Source organism: Oncorhynchus nerka, linkage group LG15 (genome assembly GCF_034236695.1).
Source record: "Oncorhynchus nerka isolate Pitt River linkage group LG15, Oner_Uvic_2.0, whole genome shotgun sequence".
NCBI lineage: Eukaryota > Metazoa > Chordata > Actinopteri > Salmoniformes > Salmonidae > Oncorhynchus > Oncorhynchus nerka.
In genome coordinates, this window is record NC_088410.1 from 41,460,537 (window position 1) to 41,486,883 (window position 26,347).

At 42.2% G+C, this 26,347-nt stretch overlaps 2 protein-coding genes and 4 non-coding genes across 9 annotated transcripts in view; all 6 read right to left on the reverse strand.

Annotated features, from left to right (window-relative positions):
* Window positions 1–2,295: 2,295 nt before the first annotated feature.
* Window positions 2,296–10,606, reverse strand: LOC115142675 (eukaryotic initiation factor 4A-III). Its single transcript, XM_029682318.2, has 12 exons — window positions 10,360–10,606; window positions 9,748–9,820; window positions 9,465–9,531; window positions 9,090–9,152; window positions 8,531–8,663; window positions 7,589–7,669; window positions 7,109–7,250; window positions 5,827–5,965; window positions 4,854–4,969; window positions 3,944–4,051; window positions 2,731–2,858; window positions 2,296–2,514 (listed from the first exon to the last, which is right to left on the reverse strand). The coding sequence occupies exons 1-12, from the start codon at window positions 10,511–10,513 to the stop codon at window positions 2,498–2,500; spliced, it is 1,221 nt and encodes a 406-aa protein (XP_029538178.1). The 5' UTR covers window positions 10,514–10,606; the 3' UTR covers window positions 2,296–2,497.
* LOC115143821 (small nucleolar RNA SNORA54) lies at window positions 4,217–4,350 on the reverse strand. Its single transcript, XR_003865717.1, has one exon. It is a non-coding gene; the product is annotated as a small nucleolar RNA SNORA54 (small nucleolar RNA).
* LOC115143823 (small nucleolar RNA SNORA54) lies at window positions 5,090–5,223 on the reverse strand. Its single transcript, XR_003865719.1, has one exon. It is a non-coding gene; the product is annotated as a small nucleolar RNA SNORA54 (small nucleolar RNA).
* On the reverse strand, window positions 6,218–6,351 carry LOC115143822 (small nucleolar RNA SNORA54). The gene has a single exon (XR_003865718.1). It is a non-coding gene; the product is annotated as a small nucleolar RNA SNORA54 (small nucleolar RNA).
* On the reverse strand, window positions 7,945–8,078 carry LOC115143820 (small nucleolar RNA SNORA54). The gene has a single exon (XR_003865716.1). It is a non-coding gene; the product is annotated as a small nucleolar RNA SNORA54 (small nucleolar RNA).
* A 5,832-nt stretch (window positions 10,607–16,438) lies between the features above and the next one.
* LOC115142676 (serum response factor-like) overlaps window positions 16,439–26,347 on the reverse strand; it is a 28,029-nt gene continuing 18,120 nt past the window's right edge. For 3 of the 4 annotated variants that reach the window (XM_029682319.2, XM_029682321.2, XM_065001600.1), the window contains 4 exons: window positions 23,788–23,892; window positions 20,441–20,617; window positions 19,719–19,795; window positions 16,439–19,622 (listed from right to left, as the gene is read on the reverse strand). In XM_029682319.2, coding sequence (XP_029538179.1) covers window positions 19,536–19,622; window positions 19,719–19,795; window positions 20,441–20,617; window positions 23,788–23,892 — 446 coding nt within the window. In that variant the 3' untranslated portion in view covers window positions 16,439–19,535. Of the gene's footprint in view, window positions 19,623–19,718; window positions 19,796–20,440; window positions 20,618–23,787; window positions 23,914–26,347 lie in introns of all 4 variants that reach the window. The other variant, XM_029682320.2, reaches the window with a different exon arrangement.

The window sequence follows — 26,347 nt, forward strand, 5'->3', positions numbered from 1 at the left end:
TTGCCCAGGCGGTGTGTTTGGGATCATTGTCATGCTGAAAGACCCAGCCACGTTTCATCTTCAATGCCCTTGCTGACGGAAGGAGGTTTTCACTCAAAATCTCACGATACATGGCCCCATTCATTCCTTCCTTTACACGGATCAGTCGTCCTGGTCCCTTTGCAGTAAAACAGCCACAAAGCATGATGTTTCCACCCCCATGCTTCACAGTAGGTATGGTGTTCTTTGGATGCAACTCAGCATTCTTTGTCCTCCAAACACGACGAGTTGAGTTTTTACCATAAAGTTATATTTTGGTTTCATCTGACCAAATGACATTCTCCCAATCTTCTTCTGGATCATCCAAATGCTCTCTAGCAAACTTCAGATGGGCCTGGACATGTACGGGCTTAAGCAGGGGGACACGTCTGGCACTGCAGGATTTGAGTCCCTGGCGGCGTAGTGTGTTACTGATGGTAGGCTTTGTTACTTTGGTCCCAGCTCTCTGCAGGTCATTCACTAGGTCCCCCCGTGTGGTTCTGGGATTTTTGCTCACCGTTCTTGTGATCATTTTGACCCCACGGGGTGAGATCTTGCGTGGAGCCCCAGATCGAGGGAGATTATCAGTGGTCTTGTATGTCTTCCATTTCCTAATAATTGCTCCCACAGTTGATTTCTTCAAACCAAGCTGCTTACCTATTGCAGATTCAGTCTTCCCAGCCTGGTGCAGGTCTACAATTTTGTTTCTGGTGTCCTTTGACAGCTCTTTGGTCTTGGCCATAGTGGAGTTTGGAGTGTGACTGTTTGAGGTTGTGGACAGGTGTATTTTATACTGATAACAAGTTCAAACAGGTGCCATTAATACAGGTAACGAGTGGAGGACAGAGAAGCCTCTTAAAGAAGTTACAGGTCTGTGAGGGCCAGAAATCTTGCTTGTTTGTAGGTGACCAAATACTTATTTTCCATAATTTGCAAATAAATTAAAAATCCTACGTGATTTTCTGGATTTGTTTTTCCTAATTTGGTCTGTCATAGTTGAAGTGTACCTATGATGAAAATTACAGGCCTCTCATCTTTTTAAGTGGGAGAACTTGCACAATTGGTGGCTGACTAAATACTTTTTTGCCCCACTGGATGTCAGTGTTCTGCCATGGCCAGCAAAGAGCCCAGATCTCAAATCCATTGAGCACATCTGGGACCTGTTGGATCAGAGGGTGAGGGCTAGGGCCATTCCCCACAGAAATGTCCGGGAACTTGCAGGTGCCTTGGTGGAAGAGTGGGGTAACATTTCACAGCAAGAACGGTCAAATCTGGTGCAGTCCATGAGGAGATGCACTGCAGTACTTAATGCAGCTGCTGGCCAAAGGCCAGGGACACATTCAATTTGTTAGTCACATGTGTGTGTGGAACTTGTTCAGTTTGTCTCAGTTGTTGAATCTTATGTTCATACAAATATTTACACGTTAAGTTTGCTGAAAATAAACGCAGTTGACAGTGGGGACTTTTTTTGATGAGTTTAGTTTCCTACATGGCAACTTTGTGAATTTTCCTGTTCCGCAAGTATTTGGTCACTGAGGTGACACACTGAAATGAGAGTCCTGAGACAAAACCAGTTAAGAACCACTGCCCTATAAATTCATCAACTTTTCTAGTATCTACTACAACAGTACTAGACTCAGCTTTACCAACTCCCATCACCCCAGTCACAGCCACCTCCGCATCACATGCACCCCCATTAATCATCATCAATGACATAAAACGGATCTGGTAAATAAACTCCATATGAAACCATGGCCATATTTCAATCCAAGGCACTTTAGAGCAGTGCATTGGACAGTCAATTAAGCATTTTAACAGGTAATCAACGCTTGATCTGACAGTCGCAGGGATCCATGAAAGGAATCACTGCAAACGTCTGGGAAATTGCATTTAAATTACACCTTTGTCAGCTGTCCAACGCACTGCTCTATAACGCATATTGGATTGAATCCTGGCATGACTGACAGTTGCACCCGGAGGCCTATGGAAGTCTAAAAGGTGTGATTGTAAAGTAATTTAACTTATAAATATATCTCATGGTTTTAGTTCATCCATCATTCCCCATCAGAAGACAATGTAATTGAAAAATACTATACCCTCATAACATGGTTAAAATTATACTTTGATAGTAATAGCTCTTTCTATGAATTTGAAAGTGGTTACATATCTCCTGCCCAATCCCTCAACTGTTTAACAAAACAAAATGGTTGTGTTGCGAATTTCGTTAATTTCAAATCCCGGATTGCCCCTTTAAAAAAACAGGGAAAAGAAATCAACTGGCTTTCAAATGGGAAACAAAATGTTCTTTATTTACAAAACAACTGGAAGGTTGCAGTAGGCATTTCCCTAAGAATACAATAGTAAAGGTTGTTCCAAAGCTACTATTAAAAACAAAACAAATGAGACAAGAATTCCAACAGTAAATAAAAGGGGTCCAAAGTGTAATCAAAGCGGTCTCTCCACTTCAGTCACCACCGCCTTAGATCAGGTCAGCCACTGAGGAGAAAATATTTGATGTTAATAACAGCCATCTAATGTCAATGCCCATTTTGTAAAAGAACCCCAAGTCTTTATGGCCCTAAATCTGGAAACCCAGTATGTGGTTGAAACAAAATGTACATTTAGTTCCTCGAACCACCAAAACATCAATACTAAACATATCAACATTGTCAATTAAATATTCAGGCAGAAGATTAACAAATGCTAATTTACCGTTCATTGGCATTTCATCGATCTGTGTGGAATAGTACTGCTCAATGTCACGGAGAATACGGATGTCGTCGTTCTTCACAAAGTTGATGGCCACACCCTTGCGGCCATAACGACCCGATCGGCCAATCCTATGAAGAGAGGAGAGGTTGAAGGACAAAAACGCCAGTAAATGTTTGCCCTGACAAGCCGATTTTTGCTTGATCCGGCTATGCCGGCCAGAAGCTCCTGGAAAGAGATTGGGGAGGTAGAGGATAGATGCGGTAAAGAGGTCAATGGATTGGCCTATATTCAACCAATCTGATCTAAGTGGATGTGTCAAATCTGTTGTGATGCATTTTTAACAGGATCACAGCGTGGTTATTAAAAACCAATGTGGATATATTTGGCTGTTTTCGCTGCATAACATTTAGAAGTTGTCCCTTTCCAAGTTTAGAAAACGCGACTGCTAAATGCTAACTCCTGTTTGTATAAGCTGGTAGCATAGCTAGTATACAGAAATCTGTGGTAGTAGTCAGTCTTTTTTTCTTCTTAAAAAACAAACTAATGGAGTTGATTGATGACAAGAACATGTACTTGGGTTGATATTCAAAAAGGATTATACTCTTTTTACTTAAAATAGTATGAAATACACAAACTGCCTAAATGTAGGCACGTTTCTCTGGGAGGCAATGGGGGAGATTCAGGTGCGAAAACAGTGCAGCCTTTTTTACTTAATGCCATCTTGGCTGAGCTCCTATGTTAAGCACCGGGAAACGGACTCCAAACATCTGAAGAGGTAAGGTCTTGTCTTTTCGTTTAGCCAGTTGCTCGCAATTAGCTGGACGGCTTTGAATCACTACAAGTGGTACCCTGGAGACCAATTTATTGCATGCGTATGACAGCTCGCCGAAGCATAAGAAGTATGAATGCTCTGACTTCTGCAGAATCTGCTTCGCTGCAACCACTGCAAATGTCGGATTGACCCCAATTTAAAAAATAAATGCAAAAATGGGCTTTTAGTGTAAAGAGAAACAGCACAAAACGTACTGGACCCCTGCCACTCTCTGGGCTTTACTGTGGCACTGGAATGGAACCCACAGCTCACTGAGGACTGAGCCAGGTTACGAACAGTGCAAAAATATGATTTTCCCCCGACTTCACGGTTGACCGAATAGCCACATTGCATACTTAATATCGCTTAGTTTCTACAGTTGTTCTGGGCAGCCAGACGTACCTGTGGATGTACAGCTCTCTGTTGTTGGGCAGGTCGTAGTTGATGATGAGGGACACCTGGGGCACATCCAGACCTCGGGCCCACACATCAGTTGAGATAAGCACTCGGCTATTGGGGATGGGGGGGGGGAAGAGGAGAGATCCATGTTAGGACAAACCAAGGTCGTATTCACCTGGAACCGAACGGGCTCAAACTAGGAAAGACTATCTGAAATTTGCAACAAAAAAAACAACCCAAGTCAACCCCTGGGAGATTTAAAAGAACAACGCGTAGACTTGTTCCCAGAGAGTAAACAGAGAAACGGCACAAGACGTACCGGACCCCTGCCACCCTCTGGGCTTTACTGTGGCACTGGAATGGAACCCAAAGCTCACACTGAGGACTGAGCCAGGTTACGAACAGTGCAATGAAGAACGTCCGTTTAAGTGTTCTAGTCCACTAGTACGCTTTATCTAGTGTGGGAAACTGTCCGGTATTGTATAGGAAAGACCACATTCTATATCAGGTGGACCAGAAAGAATCCACACGATACAGTACATTGTCATGTAATAGGATCTAAATGTTTCTCCCGCTAAGAGACTCAACCAACTGCCCAAACAACTAAGCTAAACTAAGCTGTCTCTGGCATCACAAGATGGAGACGACTCTAGATTACACAGCTACATGTGCAAATTGTTGATTGCACCCTTTATAAACAGTTTTTTTAAAATGAGTATAAGACCAGCTTCTACTTTATCATAGAAGTATCACACAGTAACTACTGACACGGGAGCACATTCACTATTGATCAATATGGACCCAGTGGTCATACACACAAAATTAAAAAAATAAGCAGAAACACTCAAATCTTATTGAATAGCCTTCAAAGTTTCATTGGGCTGCTAAAAACACACTATTTCATCATTATTACCTGGCACCGGACCGGAACTCTTTCATGATGGACTCCCTCTCCTTCTGGGGCATGTCTCCATGCATGGAGGAAACGGTGAAGTTGGCTTCCCTCATCTTCTCAGTCAGCCAGTCAACCTATTGCACGCAGAGCGAGGACAGATAGAGGCTCAGGCCAAACTCATGACAATGCATTTTAGGGATCATGCTAAAAAATTATCCCTGAAATTTAGGGAATCGGGTGCCATTTAGGACTTGTCATGTTCCCAGAGCGTGAACAGAGCAACGGTACAAGACGTACCGGACCCCTGCCACCCTCTGGGCTTTACTGTGGCACTGGAATGGAACCCACAGCTCACACTGAGGACTGAGCCAGGTTACGAACAGTGCAAAGGAAGATTTTCTTGACATTCGTCGGTGTGATGGGCAAGATCAACGAGAGGTTGTCAAACTAACAATGTCAAAGCATGTTGGCCCCCGGGGAGACCTCTTCTTTCAGTTTAATTTCATAAAAATCGATTTTTAAAAATCATAATAATTACAATGGTGGGCATTTGAAAGAATGTATTTTGTTATGATACACAACTGAAAAACTAAACGTAACATATCTTCACTGTGCTTGACATATTCCACAAACAAACATCTTCGTGTTGGGACATTGCTTACAAATTACCTGCTAAATTACCTGCTAAATAGTTGCATAAAAAAAAAATAGTCAAGTACACATTACTGATTGAATACAAACCTTCAATGGCGTACTCCTGACCATCCCCATTTCTTACCAGTACATATAGGCAAAGGGAGACAGTACTCACTAGGAGGAAAAACATACAATAACTATAAACAGCTGCCAACAACCCAAGTAGTTTTTCCTGGGCACAGATCTAGGGTCAGCTTCCCCTCCTCTAATCCTAACCGTAACTATTATTGGGGGAAATGCAAAACTAACCGAAAATCAGCGTTTAGGGGCAACTAGGTTTAAGTTGTGTACAGACCTTCCGCTTGGTGTTGCAGAAGATGACAGCCTGCGTGATGGTGAGGGTGTCATACAGGTCACACAGGGTGTCAAACTTCCACTCCTCCCTCTCTACTGCCACGAAGAACTGCTTGATGCCCTCCAGAGTCAACTCATCACTGGGAGAGGGAAAGGGAAGAGGGGTTAACTAGGTATTGGATTTCTTCTGCTGCTAGAGGAACACATATAAAGGCTTTTTCCAGTGAGTGCAGGTCTTGCTATTCCAGTTAACTCTGTTCTTCCCATATAAATATTTTCTAGGCAGGGTGCAAAGGCCCCAAAAAGAACATACCTTTATAAAAAAAATAATAATAATAATAATTTTTAAAAAGGAGAGCAGTATGTAGTTTGCCATGACAGGGGGTTTTGGTTCATGTTCCCAGAGAGTGAACAGAGAAACGGTACAAGACGTACCGGACCCCTGCCACCCTCTGGGCTTTACTGTGGCACTGGAATGGAACCCACAGCTCACACTGAGAACTGAGCCAGGTTACGAACAGTGCCAAAAAGAAAGATTTCCTTGACTCGCCTATATAATAGTCAGAAATACTTCTATATAAGACAGAATATTTCGTCCTTCTCTTCTGAAAGGTCCCACAGGAAAGGTGGAGGGCATTTATCGATTTTAGCATGGTTGATTCTCTGATGACTATATGAGGGTTTGTATTCAGACTAAGTATATGTATTCAGACTAAGCTGGTCCCAAATCCCTCCCTCGCCTGCTACCCTGGGGCGGCAGGGTAGCCTAGTGGTTAGAGCGTTGGACTAGTAACCGGAAGGTTGCAAGTTCAAATCCCCGAGCTGACAAGGTACAAATCTGTCGTTCTGCCCCTGAACAGGCAGTTAACCCACTGTTCCTAGGCCGTCATTGAAAATAAGAATTTGTTCTTAACTGACTTGCCTAGTAAAATAAAGGTAAAATAAAATAAATAAGCCCTGGATGATTACAGATGTGTAGGGTCTGGATTACATATAAGCAGTTCAGGGGTGGAGCATCCACTATATTGCTTCCATCTTACAAGACCTGCAGAAACTAAGGGTTAGGGCCATGGGGTAGAGAGCAATTTAGGACCAGCTGATTCCCCCCCCGCCATATAAATTACACAATGCTGCCCTCTAGAATACACAACTTGAACAAGTCTAACTCCAGGAACAAGGTAGCCTGGTCATCATTCTCAAAACAGCGATCAGGCTGGTTCCACTAGGCTAGAAACCCGGGGTGGTACTTCCTAATATATACAGCCGAGTATCGCTTGACTCACCGTTTGACCAGGATGCGGATGGGGTCGGTCATGAACTTGTTGGTCATCTCCAGGATCTCGTGGGGCAGGGTGGCGCTGATCAGACACACCTGGGTGGCGGGGGGCAGGTACCGGTACACGTCGTAGATCTGCTCTTTGAAACCTGCCGGACGGTTAAGGGAAAGCTATTCAGTAACCCCTTCATATTACACTAGGCTTCCAGGGAAAAGTCACGCAGACCGTCAAAACGACTTTCCTGTGCAAAAGTGTCTGAGCCCAAGTGTCCCTGCCTGCCGTGGGATGCAGACAGGTAGGGATAGTAGGAAACTTGTTGATGTGTGCAGGGGGAACGACAAAGCGGCACTGAACAAGCTGCACTGTAACTTATCCTGCTTTACCATGAGACCTCGTTGTTGTTGTTTAGGAGAGAGCAGAAACACAAACAACTGGCAGACGTCTTTCGCGTCATCTCAGTAATGCACAATAGCGTGTCTGGCTTACCCTTGTTGAGCATTTCGTCTGCTTCGTCCAGCACCAGCATCTTGATGGCACGCGTCCTCAAACTCCTCCTGCGGATCATATCTAAAGAACAGAGAGAGGGAGAGCAGTGCCTGCATTAGTCAGCCTGCTGTGGGAAAATGGAGGCTACTCAACTCATACACGACCCTTGCGGTGACTACAGTGAGCCTAATTCATGATTGTCTACTCATGCATACTTTCTAGTTACCTTTCTTTGAAATTAAATGTTCTGGCATCAGGTAAATTGTAAAAAATTTGAGATCGGGAGATTGTAGTGGGACCTTAAGTCATTGATTTACCATCCTTCTTTCCCCTGTGTGTTACAGGGGGGGGGGGGGTCATGTTACCAGAGAGTGAACAAAGAAACGGTACAAGACGTACTGGACCCCTGCCACTCTCTGGGATTTACTGTGGCACTGGAATGGAACCCAAAGCTCACACTGAGGACTGAGCCAGGTTACGAACAGTGCAAAAATGATTATTTTCTTTACTTTTGGGGCGGCAGGTAGCCTAGTGGTTAGAGCTTTAGGCCAGTAACCCGAAAGGTTGCGGGATCGAATTCTCGAGCTGACAAGGTAAAAATCTGTTGTTCCGTCCCTGAACAAGGCAGTTAACCCACTGGTCCCCGGTATGGCGTCATTGTAAATAAGAATTTGTTCTTAACTGACTTGCCTAGTTAAATAAAAAATATATACTGTTGTCCTGTGTATGCAGAGTAGCCTCATTACATAAGGTACAAACAGTTTCAAGGAAGGATCAGACTGAACCCACGAAGTGAAACAATTTTGAAACAGCGAAATTCAGTTTTGATCCTGTGACAGAATTCTGATATTAAATGTCTAGTCTGCTTAGCTGGGCAGACACAGACATTCATACCTGTGGTTGGGAGATAGATACTAGAAGGTTAGGGTCCAGGGAACTCACCAAACACTCTCCCAGGGGTCCCTGCTACTACATGCTGGCCATAGTCCAGTTTGCGGATGTCCTCACCCACGTTTGTCCCGCCGATGCAGGAATGACACTGGACGTTCATGTAGTCACCGAGGGCTAGGAGCACCTGGGAGGGGTTTAACATCTGAATATTAGGAGATAATGGCTGTGTCCCAATTTTCTACCAGTGTTGCACATTCCCAGGCATGGATTTAACAATGGTGGAACCCCCCCAGCCAAGGCTTTCACCAATCCAATCCTTTGCCAGTGTTCTGATCTGGGCAGCATTCAGTCGGCATAGAACAGGAGAAACCGTTTTGAAACTGAGAGGTACTATCTGAACATAAATAAATAATAAACACTTGTTCCCATTGCACAGCGTTTTGAAGTATTTGCTACAGTGTTACCAAATGAACAGGACCCGAACCTGTCCCAATGAAAACAAAGTGTTTCTATACATGTTGCTACTGTGTGCCCTACTGAACACAACCCTCATCTTCCAAAGCAATTTTTCCCCAGTACATCAGAAGACACTTGATATTCAGTCACATACCTTCTGTATCTGTCCAGCCAACTCTCTGGTGGGAGCCAGGATCAGTGCTTGGGTTTCACGCACCTGTTACAAAACAAAAAAAGAATCACATTTTGCTCATGCTGTCCAAACTCCACATATTCAGAGTGCGCGAAAATTTCACAACACAAAATGTTGTTGGATGATCCAAAACTGCTATGTGATGATAACAGCACATCAGTACCTACAACCGGGCTTGTATTCGTGTAGCCTCTCAGAGTAAGAGTTCTGATCTAGGATCTCATCCTACGTGTCATATAAAACGATTCATTATGATCTAAAAGGAACGGATACTAGATCAGCACTCCTACTCTGAGACGCCCTAGTCTGCACATACCGACAACCTTACTCAAATACCTGAATGTCAAGACACTGCAGCACTGATACGCAAAACGTGGCAGTCTTTCCTGTTCCCGACTGAGACCTAAAAGAAAGAAAGGTGTTGCAGAACAGAGAAAGATGGTATTCAACAGCCACAATAAAACATTTGAACAAGGGCCCAAAAGACTAAATGTTTTGCAACATAATCCGACTAATGAATACACCCCTGGTGAATAGCCAAAGTTCCAAACATTTAACTATAGATTTAGTCTGTAGCTCTGGACGTTGTGGTTCTCTAGCATAAACAGTCACGACTTACTGTGCAATGACATCTCTACCCTTGATGATCTGTTTAATTGCTCTTTGTTGGATTGCGGAAGGCTTCTCGAAACCTAACAATAAGAAATAAAAGATGGTTAATTATGTAGGCCCACGACACTCTTTCCAGTGAAATATTTTAATAAACATTACATGGTCAAAGGATTACATGAATAGTAACTGGGAAATATAGCTGGTAGTACTGATTATTTTATCTGTTGTGCAGACAGTGTCAAAGTGTTTTAGCACTGGCTAGATCAGATGGCGCTACAAGAAGAGCAAAATGCTCACACAAAAATATTAAATCAACAAGTGAGGAAAATGCAACATGTACTAAATCCTAAATGGGGTGGAGTATGCCAGTTAGCTAATATCAGCTAACGTTAGTGAGTTAGCTCGGTTTAACGAAGCTAATTAACTAGCTAACGTTGGCAAGGTAGTTGGCTAACTAATGAAAAACAAAAACAGCATTCTGTCTTTTTTTCCATTACAATACTCGCAGTATGTGTTTGTTCTGGGTGTGCAACTGAGTCATGAAGCACAGAAAATGTGTCCAAATAACTTACTTGGGTAGTTGCATACATGGGCCCACTGTACCAAACCCCGGACCTACCGTATGCGTAGATCCCACGGAGGAGATCCTCTCGTAGGCCCATTGTGTCGAAGGTAGGAGTAACATCGACCTCCTCGCTGGTCTCAAACTCGATCTTGGTCATGTCTTCCTCTTTCAATAGACGCCTCGTGCGTGGTACGGTGGCTACTTCCATGGCTTTTGTGAGCGTTTTCACAAAATAAGAAGGAAATCGACAACTTCACCAACTCGAGTTCTGCTGCGGGAAGTAGAAAAAAGACCGCCGCATGCGTCGCTTTAGTGACGCCGAAAGCAAGAGACAATCATTTGCATGACGAGTAAAAGTGTACCAAAGACTTTTTAGAAGTAAATCAAGATAGACCACCACGTGTCGTTTCCAATGGAAACAAATGAGTCAGAGTGAGCAGAACAAACAAGGAGTTGGGCAGAGCCAAGCACCCGCTAGCGATATCATATAGGCGTTCTAGTATGTATCTGCATATTTCCGTTACGGAAGACCTACTCTGTGAATTGCCCGTGTGCAATAACTCAATTATACTCTGTACTCCTTCTAAACAGCGCGATTTTTAAAAACGTTTGAAAAGGGTACAGTCTACAAAACGTAGTCCATTCTGTTCATAACATATTATAGTTTACGAACATAAAACTATATTGAGATCGAATGTTTAATCGATGAGAAAATGTGCAGAATTTCGGCCAAACTACATCCCCTCCCATATTGAGTGGAGATGCCAACCGGATGCTTCACATTTATACATCCAGTGAAATATCTGTCTCATTGTTCTATGCAGAAATCGCTCCGCCATTTCCTGGTTGCTAACTAGGAACATATGCCGCGTTCACGGACTAGTCGAGACAAAGAAAACTTGAAACATTTCTGATTTGCTAACTGGTTGAACACAGCAAGTGTATAGTTACACCCAGTTAGCAAATCAGAAAAGTCAGAGTTTCGTAGTTCTGACTAGCACAGGAACGTGGCAATACAGAGAAGGAACGGTCAGATGCTTCATAATAGCTCGGAAGTGAAGCCGCACTAGGAGCCACATTTGAAATGGAATAAATTGAATACATGGAGCAGGTTGGAAAAAAATTGCATTATTACACAGTTAAACACTTCGGAAGGTCTGTCATCACCATTCATTTAATACATTAAATATATACATCAGACGGTATTGGGGAGCAATTTCATAATTTTTTTCACGGTTACATTTCCAATTTCAATCTTATAGCAACCAACCCTATGCTTGGTATGACTGTTATGGGTAGAGCAGACCATTCGATACACGCTTAATTTACATATTTATACACCCAAAATTCTAATTTCATCCCTTCCATGTATGTTTATTGGAGTTCCAATCCAAACACCCTCCATTTTATCTTGGTTCAATTTAGCTCCAGCGACTTCTTTGTATAAATTAAAATTATTGTTTCATCTATTCAACTCATCTTGATTTCTGATTATGACAGACACATCATCGGCATAAGCAAGTGCGACAATGGGCTGTCTAGAGCTGGTGATAGTACCTTGAATACGTAGATATTCTTTAATTCGCGTTAGAAGAGGGCTAGTAGCTATTACATGGAAGGCTGTGCTAAGTGGGCAACCCTGCTTCACCCCCCCCCCCTTTCAATTTCAAAAGGTTCGGTCAGGAAACCATTTACATTAACTTGGACAATAGATCGGCTTATAGTAATTTAATCACATCAATTAATGGACTTGGGAACCCATAACATTTCATGACAAACCGTCAATATTCACATGAAACATCATTAAAAGCATTTTTCTCAACAAGACACAAAATGTAGAAATCACATTCAGATGTGGATGTAGTAATATCTTTCAAATCAAATGTATTTATATAGCCCTTCTTAAATCAGCTGAATCAGTGCTGTACAGAAACCTAGCTTAAAACCCCAAACAGCAAGCAATGCAGGTGTAGAAGCACGGTGGCTAGGAAAAACTCCCTAGAAAGGCCAAAACCTAGGAAGAAACCTAGAGAGGAACCAGGCTTTGAGGGGTGGCCAGTCCTCTTCTGGCTGTGCAGGGTGGAGATTATAACAGAACATGGCCAGATGTTCAAATGTTCATAAATAACCAGCATGGTCAAATAATAATAATCACAGTAGTTGTCGAGGGTGCAGCAAGTCAGCACCTCAGGAGTAAATGTCAGTTGGCTTTTCATAGCCGTTCATTAAGAGTATCTCTACCGCTCCTGCTGTCTCTAGAAAGTTGAAAACAGCAGGTCTGGGACAGGTAGCACGTCCGGTGAACAGGTCAGGGTTCCATAGCCACAGGCAGAACAGTTGAAATTGGAGCAGCAGCACGGACAGGTGGACTGGGGACAGCAAGGAGTCATCATGCCAGGTAGTCCTGAGGCATGGTCCTAGGGCTCAGGTCCTCCGAGCCATACAGATGTTGTCCCACATGAAACGCCCTTTGCTCTTTTTCTATTATGGTATCAAGAACCCCATTTATTCTGTTAATTATTATTTTTGCTAAGATCTTAATAGTCTAAATGTATTAATGACAGTCAATGGCATGTATTCATGGATGCCAAGGGAAACCAGGCTTCCACAAAAAAAAATGTGCCCCCAAAAAATAAATGTATCCTTCGTCTCTCTGTGTTTCATAATTTTCCTTCAGCGCCCTTCTGTCTCTGTATGTGTAGCCCATCTATCTGATGCTATCTGGTCAAAAAGAGTATGACATTGTTGCCGCCCATAGCATTGAATGCAAGTGAAGCCAGCGAGCATCATTGAGCAAAACAGTGAGCTCAACTGGGAATGGTCCTGGCTCACCAAAAAAACAAAAGGTGGAAGCCAGTTTGGATTTAGCTTCACACCAATCACATCACATCAAAAGCCAAACATCATAAATAAGAACATTTTGAATTGTTGCATCTCGTTCTGTTGTTGTCCTCCGGTGGCTAGATAGCTAGCAATCTTCTTTTTTTTAATTCCTTTCTTTTACTTTTAGATTTGTGTGTATTGTTAGATATTACTGCAGTGTTGGAGCTAGGAACACAAGCATTTCCTTACACCTGCAATAACATCCGCTAAACATGTGTATGCGACCAATAACATTTGATTTGATGTGATTCTCTATACTGGCCAATGATTATAATTGCGATTCTGATACAACCATATATTCATACATTGTTCCACTGGCCTGAGAGGATGGAAATTCAATATGTACAGTACCAGTCAAAAGTTGACACACCTACTAATTCCATAAAAAATACAACTATTTTCTACAATGTACAATAATAGTGAAGATATCAAAACTATGAAATAACACATATAGAATCATGTAGTAACAAAAAAAAAGTGTTAAACAAATCAAAATATATTTTATATTTGAGATTCTTCAAAGTAGCCACTCTTTGCCTTGATGACAGCGTTGCACACGCTTGGCATTCTCTCAACCAGCTTCATAAGGTTGTCACCTGGAATACATTTCAATTAACAGGTATGCCTTTTTTAAAGTTAATTTGTGGATTTCTTTCCTTCTTAATGCGTTTAAGCCAATCAGTTGTGTTGTGAAAAAGTAGGGGTGGTATACAGAAGATAGCCCTATATGGTAAAATACCAAGTCCATATTATGGCAAGAACAGCTCAAATAAGCAAAGAGAAATGACAGTCCATTTTAGACAATACAGAACATTTCAATTACTTTGGAAGTGGAGTCGCAAAAACCATCAAGCGCTATGATGAAACTAGCTCTCATGAGGACCGCCACAGGAAAGGAAGACCCAGAGTTACATCTGCTGCAGAGGATAAGTTCACTAGAGTTAACTACACCTCAGATTGCAGCCCAAATAAATGCTTCACAGAGTTTAAGTAACAGACACATTTCAACATCAACTGTTCAGAGGAGACTGCGTGAATCAGACCTTCATGGTCGAACTGCTGCAAAGTAACCACTACTAGGGGCGGCAGGTAGCTTGGTGGGTAGGAGTGTTGAGCCAGTAACTGAAAGGTTGCTGGATCGAATCCCCAAGCTGACAAGGTACAAATCTGTCGTTCTGCCCCTGAGCAAGGCAGTTACCCACTGTTCCCCAGGCGCCGATGACGTGGATGTCGATTAAGGCAGTCCTCGCATCTCTCTGATTCAGAGGGGTTGAGTGAAATGCATAAGACACATTTCAGTTGAATGCATTCAGTTGACTAGGTATCCCTCTTTCCCCTAAAGGACACAAATAATAAGATACTTGCTTGGGCCAAAAAAACATGAGCAATGAACATTAAGACCAGTGGAAATCTGTGCTTTGGTCTGATGAATCCAAATTTGAGATTTTTGGTTCCAACCGCCATGTCTTTCAGATGCGCAGAGTAGGTGAACGGATGATCTCCGCATGTGTGGTTCCCACCGTGAAGCATGGAAGAGGTTTTGGGGGTGCTTTCCTTGTGACACTGTGATTTATCTAGAATTCAAGGCACACTTAACCAGCATGGCTACCACAGCATTCTGCAGCAATACGCCATCCCATCTGGTTTGAGCTTATTGGGACGATCATTTATTTTCCAACAGGACAAGTACCCAAAACACACCTACAGGCTGCGTAAGGGCTATTTGACCAATGAGAGTGATGGAGTGCTGCATCAGATGACCTGGCCTCAACCCAATTGAGATGGTTTGTGATGAGTTGGACCACAGAGTGAAGGAAAAGCAGCCAACAAGTGCTCAGCATATGTGGTAACTCCTTCAAGACTGTTGGAAAAGCATTCCTCATGAAGCTGGTTGAGAGAATGCCAAGAGTGTGCAAAGCTGTCATCAAGGCAAAGTGTGTCTACTTTGAAGACTATAACATATATTTTGATTTGTTTAACACTTTTTTTGGTGACTACATGATTCCATGTGTGTTATTTCAGTTTGTCTTCACTATTAGTCTACAATGTAGTTTTTTAAAACTTGAGTAGGTGTTTCCAAACTTTTGACTGGTACTGTAGCTAGATGTTAACTAGCTTGCTCTTTATTGTACATTAAATAAAATTAGACGAGCGAGCAAGCATTTTAGCCAGGTAGCTTAGGAGAAGGAGGATGGTATTGGCGTTTCTCTACAAGTAGGGTGAGTCAACATGTTTTTCTACATAGGCACCCACACAAACACACACAGAACATGGACAGCCACATGATATTTAGCTTACGTTGATTGGACTAAATTGTTTTTGGTATATTTTAGTTGTCACTGTATTAGACTAAGCATAAGCGATTTGATAATGTTGAAATGGTACTGGATTAGTGGAGGCAGCTCCTGTTTTCTTTGAAACTAGTGATCTAAATCAATAGTTGTTTAGTAGTCCGAACATGTGGGAAACATTAACTTGATTGACCATGCCGTCGGTCATATTACTGTGCTACATGCAATATGCTTTGTGGACTCCTCCAAATAGAGATTTCTCTCCGGTTTTATGATGAAACTAAGGCGTTCAATTTATTTTGCCACTGTCTTATTGTTTCTGGTTTATGCCTTGATCACACCTACAGTATTTTTGTGTTTTGGTACACCAGAAGTACCATAACGCTCTGATCCCACCAACAGCATTATTGCGTTTTGGTACACCAGAAGTACCATAACGCTCTGATCCCACCAACAGCATTATTGCGTTTTGGTACACCAGAAGTACCATAACGCTCTGATCCCACCAACAGCATTATTGAGCAAAATGATAAGCAGCATCATCTGGATATGTGTGCAATAAAAGTTCAACATTCACCTTCTGCTACCATTTCTGTCAAGCTGAATAAATCCAACCTATGCACCACACAGAAAGCACTGAAACTGCTTCTGCAAGGAAAGGCTGCAAGGCAAATTCAGTGTTGCATTGGAATTTAATGTACTTAAAGTGTACAAATTATTTATTTAACTAGGCAAGTCCGTTAAGAACAAATTCTTAAATAACCAAGACGACGCTGGGCCAATTGTGCGCTGCCCTATGGGACACCAGATCACGGCCGGTTGTGATACAGCCTGGAATCGAACCAGGGTCTGTAGTGCCACCTCTAGATACAGTGCCCTAGACCGCTGCGCCACTCGGGAGCCCATATTATAGTCATTGTTTTTCAGTTAGTTTCATACAGGAAGCGGGGAAATATTGGTGACCAACTACAAACATTTTTATTCATACATTTAAATTGAAGAATATATATTTGACATAGGTGACAATGGTTAACAGTCAAAAATCATCTCAGAAGATGTTCAAGTGGTAGAGAATGTGGGCATAAAGCTGTGTGTCTTTGTTCAGGCAAGCCAAGTGATAGACAGTGGTGCTTGCCCTTCAAGGATTCGCACAAAAGTAAAATTAACATTATTACCTATTAAAACAGTTTGATGTTGTTGCTTTTCCCTCATGAAGGCAATGGTTGAGCCCAAGAGAACCACACCGATAAATACTGACTTGATGATTTCCTCTTTAAAAACCACACTCGTGCAGTTCTACTAACACCCAACATGCAGAGCAGATTTCTAAAATATGGCCTAAACAGATTTTGATATGATAGTTTTTCTTCCATTTGGTGCCTAAGGAACACAACACAGATAGTTAAATCTTCAAAATCCTGGAATATGTCTACGACAATCTAGACGGGCATAGGGTATGATACTGTAAGTAGGTACTAAAACAATGTCCTTCAATATTGAAATCGTAACCAGCATCCTGAAAACACCCCCTTACAATTGGGGTAATAGTTCAGTAGTTGATGGGAAATACAGTACTATCTATGCAGCAACACAGCAAGTGCTGTAGATTTACAGAGAGAATAGAAAAAGTGCCTGCGTCAGTCTTCCAGATGAACTTTGTGATGTTCTAAAATAATTCCTTCACCTACAGCATGATAGGGCATTACCTAAACCAGTGGTGGTACCCTGCCAGTGTACAAGAGCAAGTCAGTGTATCGGCCCACTCTAGCACAGCATAGAAGTGTAGCACAGTCAAGCTACATGGCATAGTCAGTGCAGAGTCATAGATGTACAAATATGTGAATCTGACATAAGCTTGATTTTGAAAAGTAATGCTTTGTTTCTGTGTGTATATATACAGTTGAAGTCAGAAGTTTACATACTTAGATTGGAGTCATTAAAACTTGTTTTTCAACCACTCCATACATTTCATGTTTACAAACTATAGTTTTGGCAAGTCGGTTAGGACATTACTTTGTGCATGACACAAGTAATTTTTCCAACAATTGCTTACAGACAGATTATTTCACTTACAATTCACTGTATCACAATTCCAGTGGGTCAGAAGTTTACATACACTAAGTTGACTGTGCCTTTAAACAGCTTGGAAAATTCCAGAAAATGTCATGGCTTTAGAAGCTTCTGATAAATGATGTAAATTAGCCGGAGTCAATTGGAGGTGTACCTGTGGATGTATTTCAACGCCTACCTTCAAACTCAGTGCCTCTTCGCTTGACATCATGGGAAAAGGCAAAGAAATCAGCCAAGACCTCAGAAAACAATTGTAGACCTCCACAAGTCTGGTTTATCCTTGGGAGCTATTTCCAAACGCCTGAAGGTAGCACGTTCATCTGTACAAACAATAGTACGCAAGTATAAACACCATGGGAACACGTGGTCCTACCGCTCAGGAAGGAGACAATCTCTAGGAGACCGAGCACAACGCACATTGGTGCGAAAAGTGCCAATCAATCCCAGAACAACAGCAAAGGACCTTGTGAAGATGCTGGAGGAAACGGGTACAAAAGTATCTATATCCACAGTAAAAACGAGTCCTATATCAACATAACCCGAAAGGTCGCTCAGCAAGGAAGAAGCCACTGCTCCAAAACCGCCATAAAGAAGCCAGACTACGGTTTTCAACTACACATGGGGACAAAGATTGTAATTTTAGGAGAAATGTCCTCTGGTCTAATGAAACAAAAATATAACTGTTTGGCCATAATGACCATCATTATGTTTTGGAGGAAAAAGGGGGAGACTTGCAAGCCCGAAGAACACCATCCCAACCGTGAAGCACGGGGGTGGCAACATGTTGTTGGGGTGCATTGCTGTAGGAGGGACTGGTGCACTTCACAAAATAGAAGGCATCATGAGGAGAGAAAATGATGTGGATATATTGAAGCAACATCTCAAGAAATCAGTAAGGAAGTTAAATGAGTCTTCCAAATGGACAATGACCCCAAGCCATGGCAAAACGGCTCAAGGACAACAACGTCAAGGTATTGGAGTGGCCATAAAAAAGCCCTGACCTCAATCCTATAGAGAATTTGTGGGCAGAACTGAACAAGCGTGTGCGAGCAAGGAGGCTTACAAACCTGACTCGGTTACACCAGCTCTGTCAGGAGGAATGGGCCAACATTCACCCAACTTATTGTGGGAAGCTTGTGGAAGGCTACTTAAAACATTTGACCCAAGTTAAACAATTTAAAAGGAAATGCTACCAAATACTAATTTAGTGTATGTAAACTTCTGACCCACTGGGAATGTGATGAAATAAATTACTCTTACGCTGACATTTCACATTCTTAAAATAAAGTGGTGATCCTAACCGACCTAAAACAGGGCATTTTTACTAGGATTAAATGTCAGGGATTGTGAAAAACTGAGTTTAAATGTATTTGGCTAAGGTGTATGTAAACTTCCGACTTCAACTATATATATGTATTTAACTGTAGCATTATCAGCGAGTAGATACTGGCATCAATTGCACATTTCCCCCCAGAAATGAAATAAAAATATGATTACCCTAATGACAGCAACTGGTATTGTAAAGTTATCATTCATATGCCAACATAAGAAAAATATAAGTAATCAACATTAGGATACACAGGGGGCTTAAAAGAGAATACACTCGTAAGAAAAACAATATCAAAACCTCTTCAGTTCAAATACATACAACCGGTATGTGCACACACTACATGTCTCCGATTGAAATGTGAAGCTGTAGCCTCAGCAATATGTGGATATGTCAAGCCAAGAAACTCTTGCAAAGAAAGAAAAGAAAAGACAAATATACAAAGTAAAATGGCAGCACCACACCTCAATTCTCTGTAAAACCATTGTAAGTGTGTGCATATTCTTACAAGGTTTATTTTTAAAAAACAAAATGATTGCGGTGAAAAGGCAGTAATAAATAGGGGGTGGCAGTCTGTTGGCAAGGCGTCAGTGATCCCCTGGCGTGGCGTGTGTGCATTCAAATGTGTGTCTTGGTAAAGCAGTCTATATGTGGGCGGGTCAATCGTCCTTTGAGTGATGGGCGTCCAGGTTGACCACTTGAAGCTCTGTGAGGTTGCTGCTGCTTGACTGCTGACCAATCAGCATCTACAGGTCAAAATGAGAGGGATTAGGTGACATTAATGTTGAGGTGACAGTAATGACAGTAGAGTTGTGGTGACAGAGGGACATGCGTGTCATTACCGGGTGGAGCTGCACTGCCGACACAGGGATCTGAACTGTCCCAGGATGTCCTGTGAGGAACACCTGCGATACAGCACCTGGGGGAATCCAATAAATGAATCGCGCATATACAATCCAGTAGGGTTGGCCGCGATCACGATAGTATCATCTATTGAGGATGATTGACAGCCATCGTTGACAGTGACAACATCATGACAGACGAGACTAAGCTATTTCAACTTGACTGCATGCCACCATGCAGTAAAGAGCAGAGTCAGGCAGCACAGAGCAGGGGTAGTGCATGGGTGACATTCTGAGAAAATTGCCTATATTCCTATTTGTTATAGCCCATTTCAATAAATGTTATATTTACAGAATGCAAGAGCACAATGTAGACAGAGCTAAGAGTTTCACCGAAGCAGCACAAAATGTCTGGTTAGAATGTCTACTCTCAAATGTCAGATGATCTGACACTTTTAGTGCCTCGAAATGGAGGGGGTCTATGTACAAAAAGTGCTGTAATTTCTAAACGGTTCACCCAGCATGGATGAAAATACCTGCAAATTATTATTGACAATCTGCATTTTAACCTCAGTCATTGTGTCATTTCAAATCCAAATTCTGGAGTACAGAGCCAAATCAACAAAAAAGTTGACAAAAGTTGTGAACCAATACTTTTGGAGCTCACTGTATATCAGTGCCCTGTTAGGCCAGCTGTGGTGTCTGGACTCTGATTGGCTCACCGGGGTCATGGGACTGCGTATGGGCTGTCTGTGGGAAGGTGTTGAGCACGGTCAGACTGCCGTCGCCCAACGAGGTCGTAGGTGTGGCGTACATGACAGTGTGGGCGCCGGGGTACATCATGTGACCACCCATGGATGAGGGCACCGAGGACGTGACGATGGTGGTGGGGAGGCTCACTGGAGCAGGGAGACAGGACAACACGGGCAATGAGATGTGCATATCAATATTCTGTAAGGTGCATTTATACAATTATCAATGGTGACTTCAACATGTAGAACAGGTCATAGTGAAAACGAAAACTGTTAATAAAAAGGCAACTAAGGCCAAAAATAGAGCCTGCATATCACTTGTACTGCAAGTACATGACATTTCTTTGACACTTCTCAGTGTAACAAATGACCACATACATACCACAATCAAGCATTTAATACAATTAGTTACCTTTGGTTTTCAGATGGAATACTGTTGTTTGATCTCCCCACCTTCATGCCTTTCACATTTCTATATCCACCCTTCCAGTGGGATCAACATTATCCACATTTATGGTATCAAAACTATCCTAATCGGTACCTTTGAGTTTGGAAAAACTGTTTCACCACCAAATCTCTATTATAGAAGGTGGTCCAGACAACTTTGTGATTTCACGTTTTTGAGAAACACAAAAAGGGAATATAACATTGCGGATAAAGTTAGGAATGAGAATTTCATTTGTACAACCTCTAAAGCTGCCGCGGTCATCTCCCTCTTCAAAAGGGGGAGACACTCCAGACCAAAACTGTTACAGTCCTATATCCATCCTACCCTGCCTTTCTAAGGTCTTCGAAAGGCAAGTTAAACAGATCACCAACCATTTCAAATCCCACTGTACCTTCTCCGCTATGCAATCTGGTTTCCGAGCTGGTCATGGGTGCACCTCAGCCACGCTCAAGGTCCTAAACGATATCATAATCACCATCGACAAAAGACAATACTGTGCAGTCGTATTCATCAACCTGGCTAAGGCTTTCAACTCTGTCAATCACCACATTCTTATAGGCAGACTCAACAGCCTTGGTTTCTCAAATGACTGCCTCGCCTGGTTCACCAACTACTTCTCAGATAGAGTTCAGTGTGTCAAATCGGAGGGCCTGTTGTCCAGACCTCAGGCAGTCTCTATGGTGGTGCCACAGGGTTCAATTCTCTGGCTGACTCTTTTCTCTGTATACATCAATGTCGCCGCTCTTGCGGCTGGTGATTCTCTGATCCACTTCTACACAGACGACACCATTCTGTATACTTCTGGCCCATTTTTGGACACTGTTAACTAGCCTCCAGACGAGCTTCAATGCCATTGCAACACTCCTTCCGTTGCCTCCAACTGATCTTAAATGCAAGTAAAACTAAGTGGATGCTCTTCAAACTATTTCTGCCCGCACCCACCTCCCCGACTAGCATCACTACTCTGGATGCTTCTGACATAGAATATATGTGGACAACTACAAATACTAGGTGTCTGGTTAGACTGTAAACTCTCCTTCCAGACTCATATTAAGCATCTCCAATCCAAAGTTAAATCTAGAATTGGCTTCCTATTTCGCAACAAAGCATCCTTCACTCATGTTGCCAAACACACTCTCGTAAAACTGACTATCCTACCGATCCTTGACTTTGGCGATGTCATTTACAAAATAGCCTCCAACACCCTACTCAGTAAATTGGATGCAGTCTATCACAGTGCCATCTGTTTCGTCACCAAAGCCCCATATATTAACCACCACTGCGACCTGTATGCTCTCGTTGGCTGGCCCTCGCTTTATATTCGTTGCCAAACCCACTGGCTCCAGGTCATCTATAAGTCCTTATTAGGTAAAGCCCCGCATTATCTCAGCTCACTGGTCACCATAGCAGCACCCATCCATAGCACATGCTCCAGCAGGTATATTTCGCTGGTCACCCCCAAAGCCAATTCCTCCTTTCCTTTCAGTTCTCTGCTGCCAATGACTGGAACAAATTGCAAAAGAAAATCACTGAAGCTGGAGACTTATATCTCCCTCACTAACTTTAAGCATCAGCTATCAGAGCATCTTATTGCACCTGTACATAGCCCATCTGTAAATAGCCCATCCAACTACCTCATCCCCATATTGTTACTTATTTTATTTAAATAAAACTAATCTCTACTTGCACATTCATCTTCTGCACATCTATCACTCCAGTGTTCATTTGCGAAATTGTAATTATTTCGCCACTACGGCCTATTTATTGCCTTTACATCCCTAATCTTTCTCAAAAACATGTGAAATCACAACAAGGTGTCTGGACCCTTCTATAACATGTCATTTACATCAAAATAGGGATTTGGTTGTAAAAAAAAGGAAACTTCTCCTTTAAATAATTTTAACGATGTGTATGAACCCTGGATGACTGACAGGGAGAGCTGTATTGAAGCCACAACCCAGCCATGTTGGTTGCTTTAGAAATGCATTAATTAAATGTCAACATTCATTTGACAAGTATATTCTATTAGACACCTTAATGCATACTTTTAAAATTATATTATGTGAACTGAACATTTTAAAACCTTCCGTTGGTCAATACATAGTATCAGCAATCCAGTGTTTATATATACACACATCATTGGTTAATCTTGATTAAAAAAAGGTCAGATTGGATTACCAAATCCCAATCCAAATGATCAGAATCATTTTAGTTTTTCTGTTTTGAAATACCAAAATCGAACATTTAATCCAATCCGATTGCCGAAATCAGAAAAGTTTTGAAAAACTGGGCCCAATAGCAAGAGGGTTTACTCCATCAAAATCTGTCAACGATAAGCAGACCATCTGCCTTCCCGCCATTGGGACGACTCCCATTGTTAGGGCGGAGACAAGACCATCTCAATATTATATACAGTATTTCTGCCTATGTGAACAAGCAATTACCATAATGTTCATACCTGTCCAGTCCTTTCAAAACTACAGGAATGCCTAGTGAGGAAGAGCTAGAGCCTAGAGGTCGATTTCAGATTAAATTGTCACTGAGAAGTAGCACTCATGTCAGTCTCTCTATTGTCCCCTCTAGCAGGGCTACTGCCCTGCTGCACCAGTCATTCCAGACCCTCCTCCTTGGGATTGGGTCCATCAAGGAGCCCATTTCATTATTACATCAACTTGTAAACAGACCGCTGCTTGTTGCATTTGAGAGTGGGGTAAATAGCCTACTAGTCATCATATAGCAATTTAACATAATACTAATAATATTATCGCAGTGCTGCCCCCCCCCCCCTTCAAATCACATTGGCATAACAGTAAAATGGCTCATAAGCACAGACAGGCTGCTGTGAGAGTGTATAGTTGTTGTTGTTTACCTGTGGAGCTGCTTGTGATGTGGGAGAGGTCACTGTGGCTCACAGAGCTCTGCTGACTGCTGGGGTGAACCTGAATGGCCTGCAGCTGCTGGCCCATCCCTCCACCTGAGAAAGACGCACACATACCTAGATTGAGAATATTAATTTTCCATTCAACCATTCTGCTATTTTTGCACACTCATTATAGAGGTCAAGTTTGCATGTTACCTCGGCTAGGTACATCACTACAGTTGGGTGGTAAATATGAACGGGTTAGTTATGAGTGTGTACCAGTGAAGTGGACCACTTAAGTGGCTGAGCAAGGGTTAACTGACCGAAAAGTAACACAGAATCCCCGTCTATACAGCTGTTATATATGCTATTTACAAATTAAGTACTTGGGATATTCCTACTGACAATTTTAAAGAATGTGCACAGCTGTTAGCCTACTTTCACTACAGTTCATGAAGATGAACACCAAGTGAGATATAAAACTGACACAAGCAATGTTCCATCTAAGCTGCACGCGTCCGCTGACAGAAGCACGAGACTCAACTTTCTAGAGTTTTCCCTGTTCGTTAACACTATCAATGTTTCCCTTTACTGTGGCAATTGTGATCGAATCAACGCAATATTAGTCACTTTTAATGCAACATACCGAAACAAAAACTATGCAAGACTTTGAATGCAAAACTAACTACGTAAGAGATTCTGTTGTAGGCAGAATGGCATTGACACACGGCTCAGCCCATACTCTACACAGACCGGTGCAGATATCCACAATCAGAGTTGCAGTAGGCCTGAATGCAAATATACCATTGCCATACAGTAGATGGATCTGGGAAATTTACATTGGACTGTGTTTACAGCATGAGCGATTGTGAGTAGATGTGCTTGTTTTGAGATCAAAGCAAGAGCTGCATGTAGCCATGTTTTCACATTTTGTTCATATCCTTTGCTAGTTAGTGAGTTATTAGCCCAGTTATAGATAATTTATAGTCAGCAAAAAGGTAGTGATTGCTTCCTACAAGAATACAAAAAAGTGTACCTTTCTAAACATATTCTTAAAAGGGGTAGAGTTATATTGTGAGACAGGCTTGAATAAGTTTAGTAGCCAATAGGCAGAGGGGAGCATAATTTGTCTGATTCTCTGTAATAATGGTATGGGAATAATAATGCATTTTATTTTGTAAAGTGCATTATTGCATCAAACACCACAACAATATTCAGTCACCTCCTCGTCTGAAGGACAAGTGGATAAACAGGTTAATGCCAAACCATGCAGCGTCTCATTGAATGTAGGCCTACATTGAACACCACCCATTGGCTGCTACTGAAGGCTGAATGATAGCTGTTCTATCACTGTGCTAGAAGTTTATGGGATGCATTTTCTCCATTGTTTTTGATGGTAGGCCACTCTGGTAGGCCTACTTTATGCTCAAATAGCCACAGTAGCCTACTTGGCCACTTAAAATTAACTTAAAGTAGCTATAGCCTCAGTGTTCACAGTAACTGCAAGCTGGATGTTTTCACAACGTTCAAGTGCAGAAAAAACAAAAACATTGGACACAAGTGTGGAACTTTTTCAACTCCCGCTTTTCCCCCCATTCGCTAAGACAACTGATAAAACCCTGGAGGGGGTTATTTTTAACCCTGCTCAAAAAATAACGTGGCTTTGTCCACATATGCAAGCCGACTCCCCATCTTTTCTATTTCTTGTGATAACAGCGGTGCTACACACAATCAGTAACAGCCTTAATGCGCGCCCCCACACACACCCTCATTCAGTAACAAACACTGACGAGTGAACAGACTAAAATATCCTCTCTCCTATATTCCTGTCCCCCATCTACACAATGACTGCTACTCCTCCCACTCGTCACTAAAATATAGCTCCCGTTTACCCTTCCATGAGTCCTTATTATCCATCCTTATTGCCTCCCTTTGTCCCGTCAACAAATGAGGCCTCTCCTGTGACTGTTTGCAAGCAGAGCACCATATTTAAACCTCATAAGAGGTTCATTCAAACCTGCTATCTCACTGCATTGTAAATGTTAGTTTTTTGTTGTTGCCTTTATCAATATGTAAAGAGAAACTTAAGCCCAGGAAAAGACACTGATGCAACATACAGAGAGAGACAGAGATGCATAGAGGGACAGTGAGGCAAAGGCAAACCTAATAAAGGACACTAACAGGCATGAGACACAGTTCTGAACAGCGACAAGAGATGGCTACAGAGAAATGACTGGGATTCTAGATGCAAACAAACCGGGCTCAATTTGAAGACACACGACACAATCTTAGAGTGAGAGATGCATGCAGACAGAGAGCGATAAACCCTAAATCCCAAGTCAACCCCTTGGTGTAGATCGGAGAAGATCGGATGTGTGTAGCAATAGTGGTAGCTCCATCATGCCCTCTGATAGGTATGGCAGAATAACAAAATTGGTTAAGCTGTACACTTAAGGTGGCTGCGGTCACACAGAGAATAAATGAATCATTGAAGATTATTTATGTTGTGCAGACCATTTCATTAAAAAGGCAGAAGTGTTGCCATATTGCTTGCCAAAAGTGTAGATAG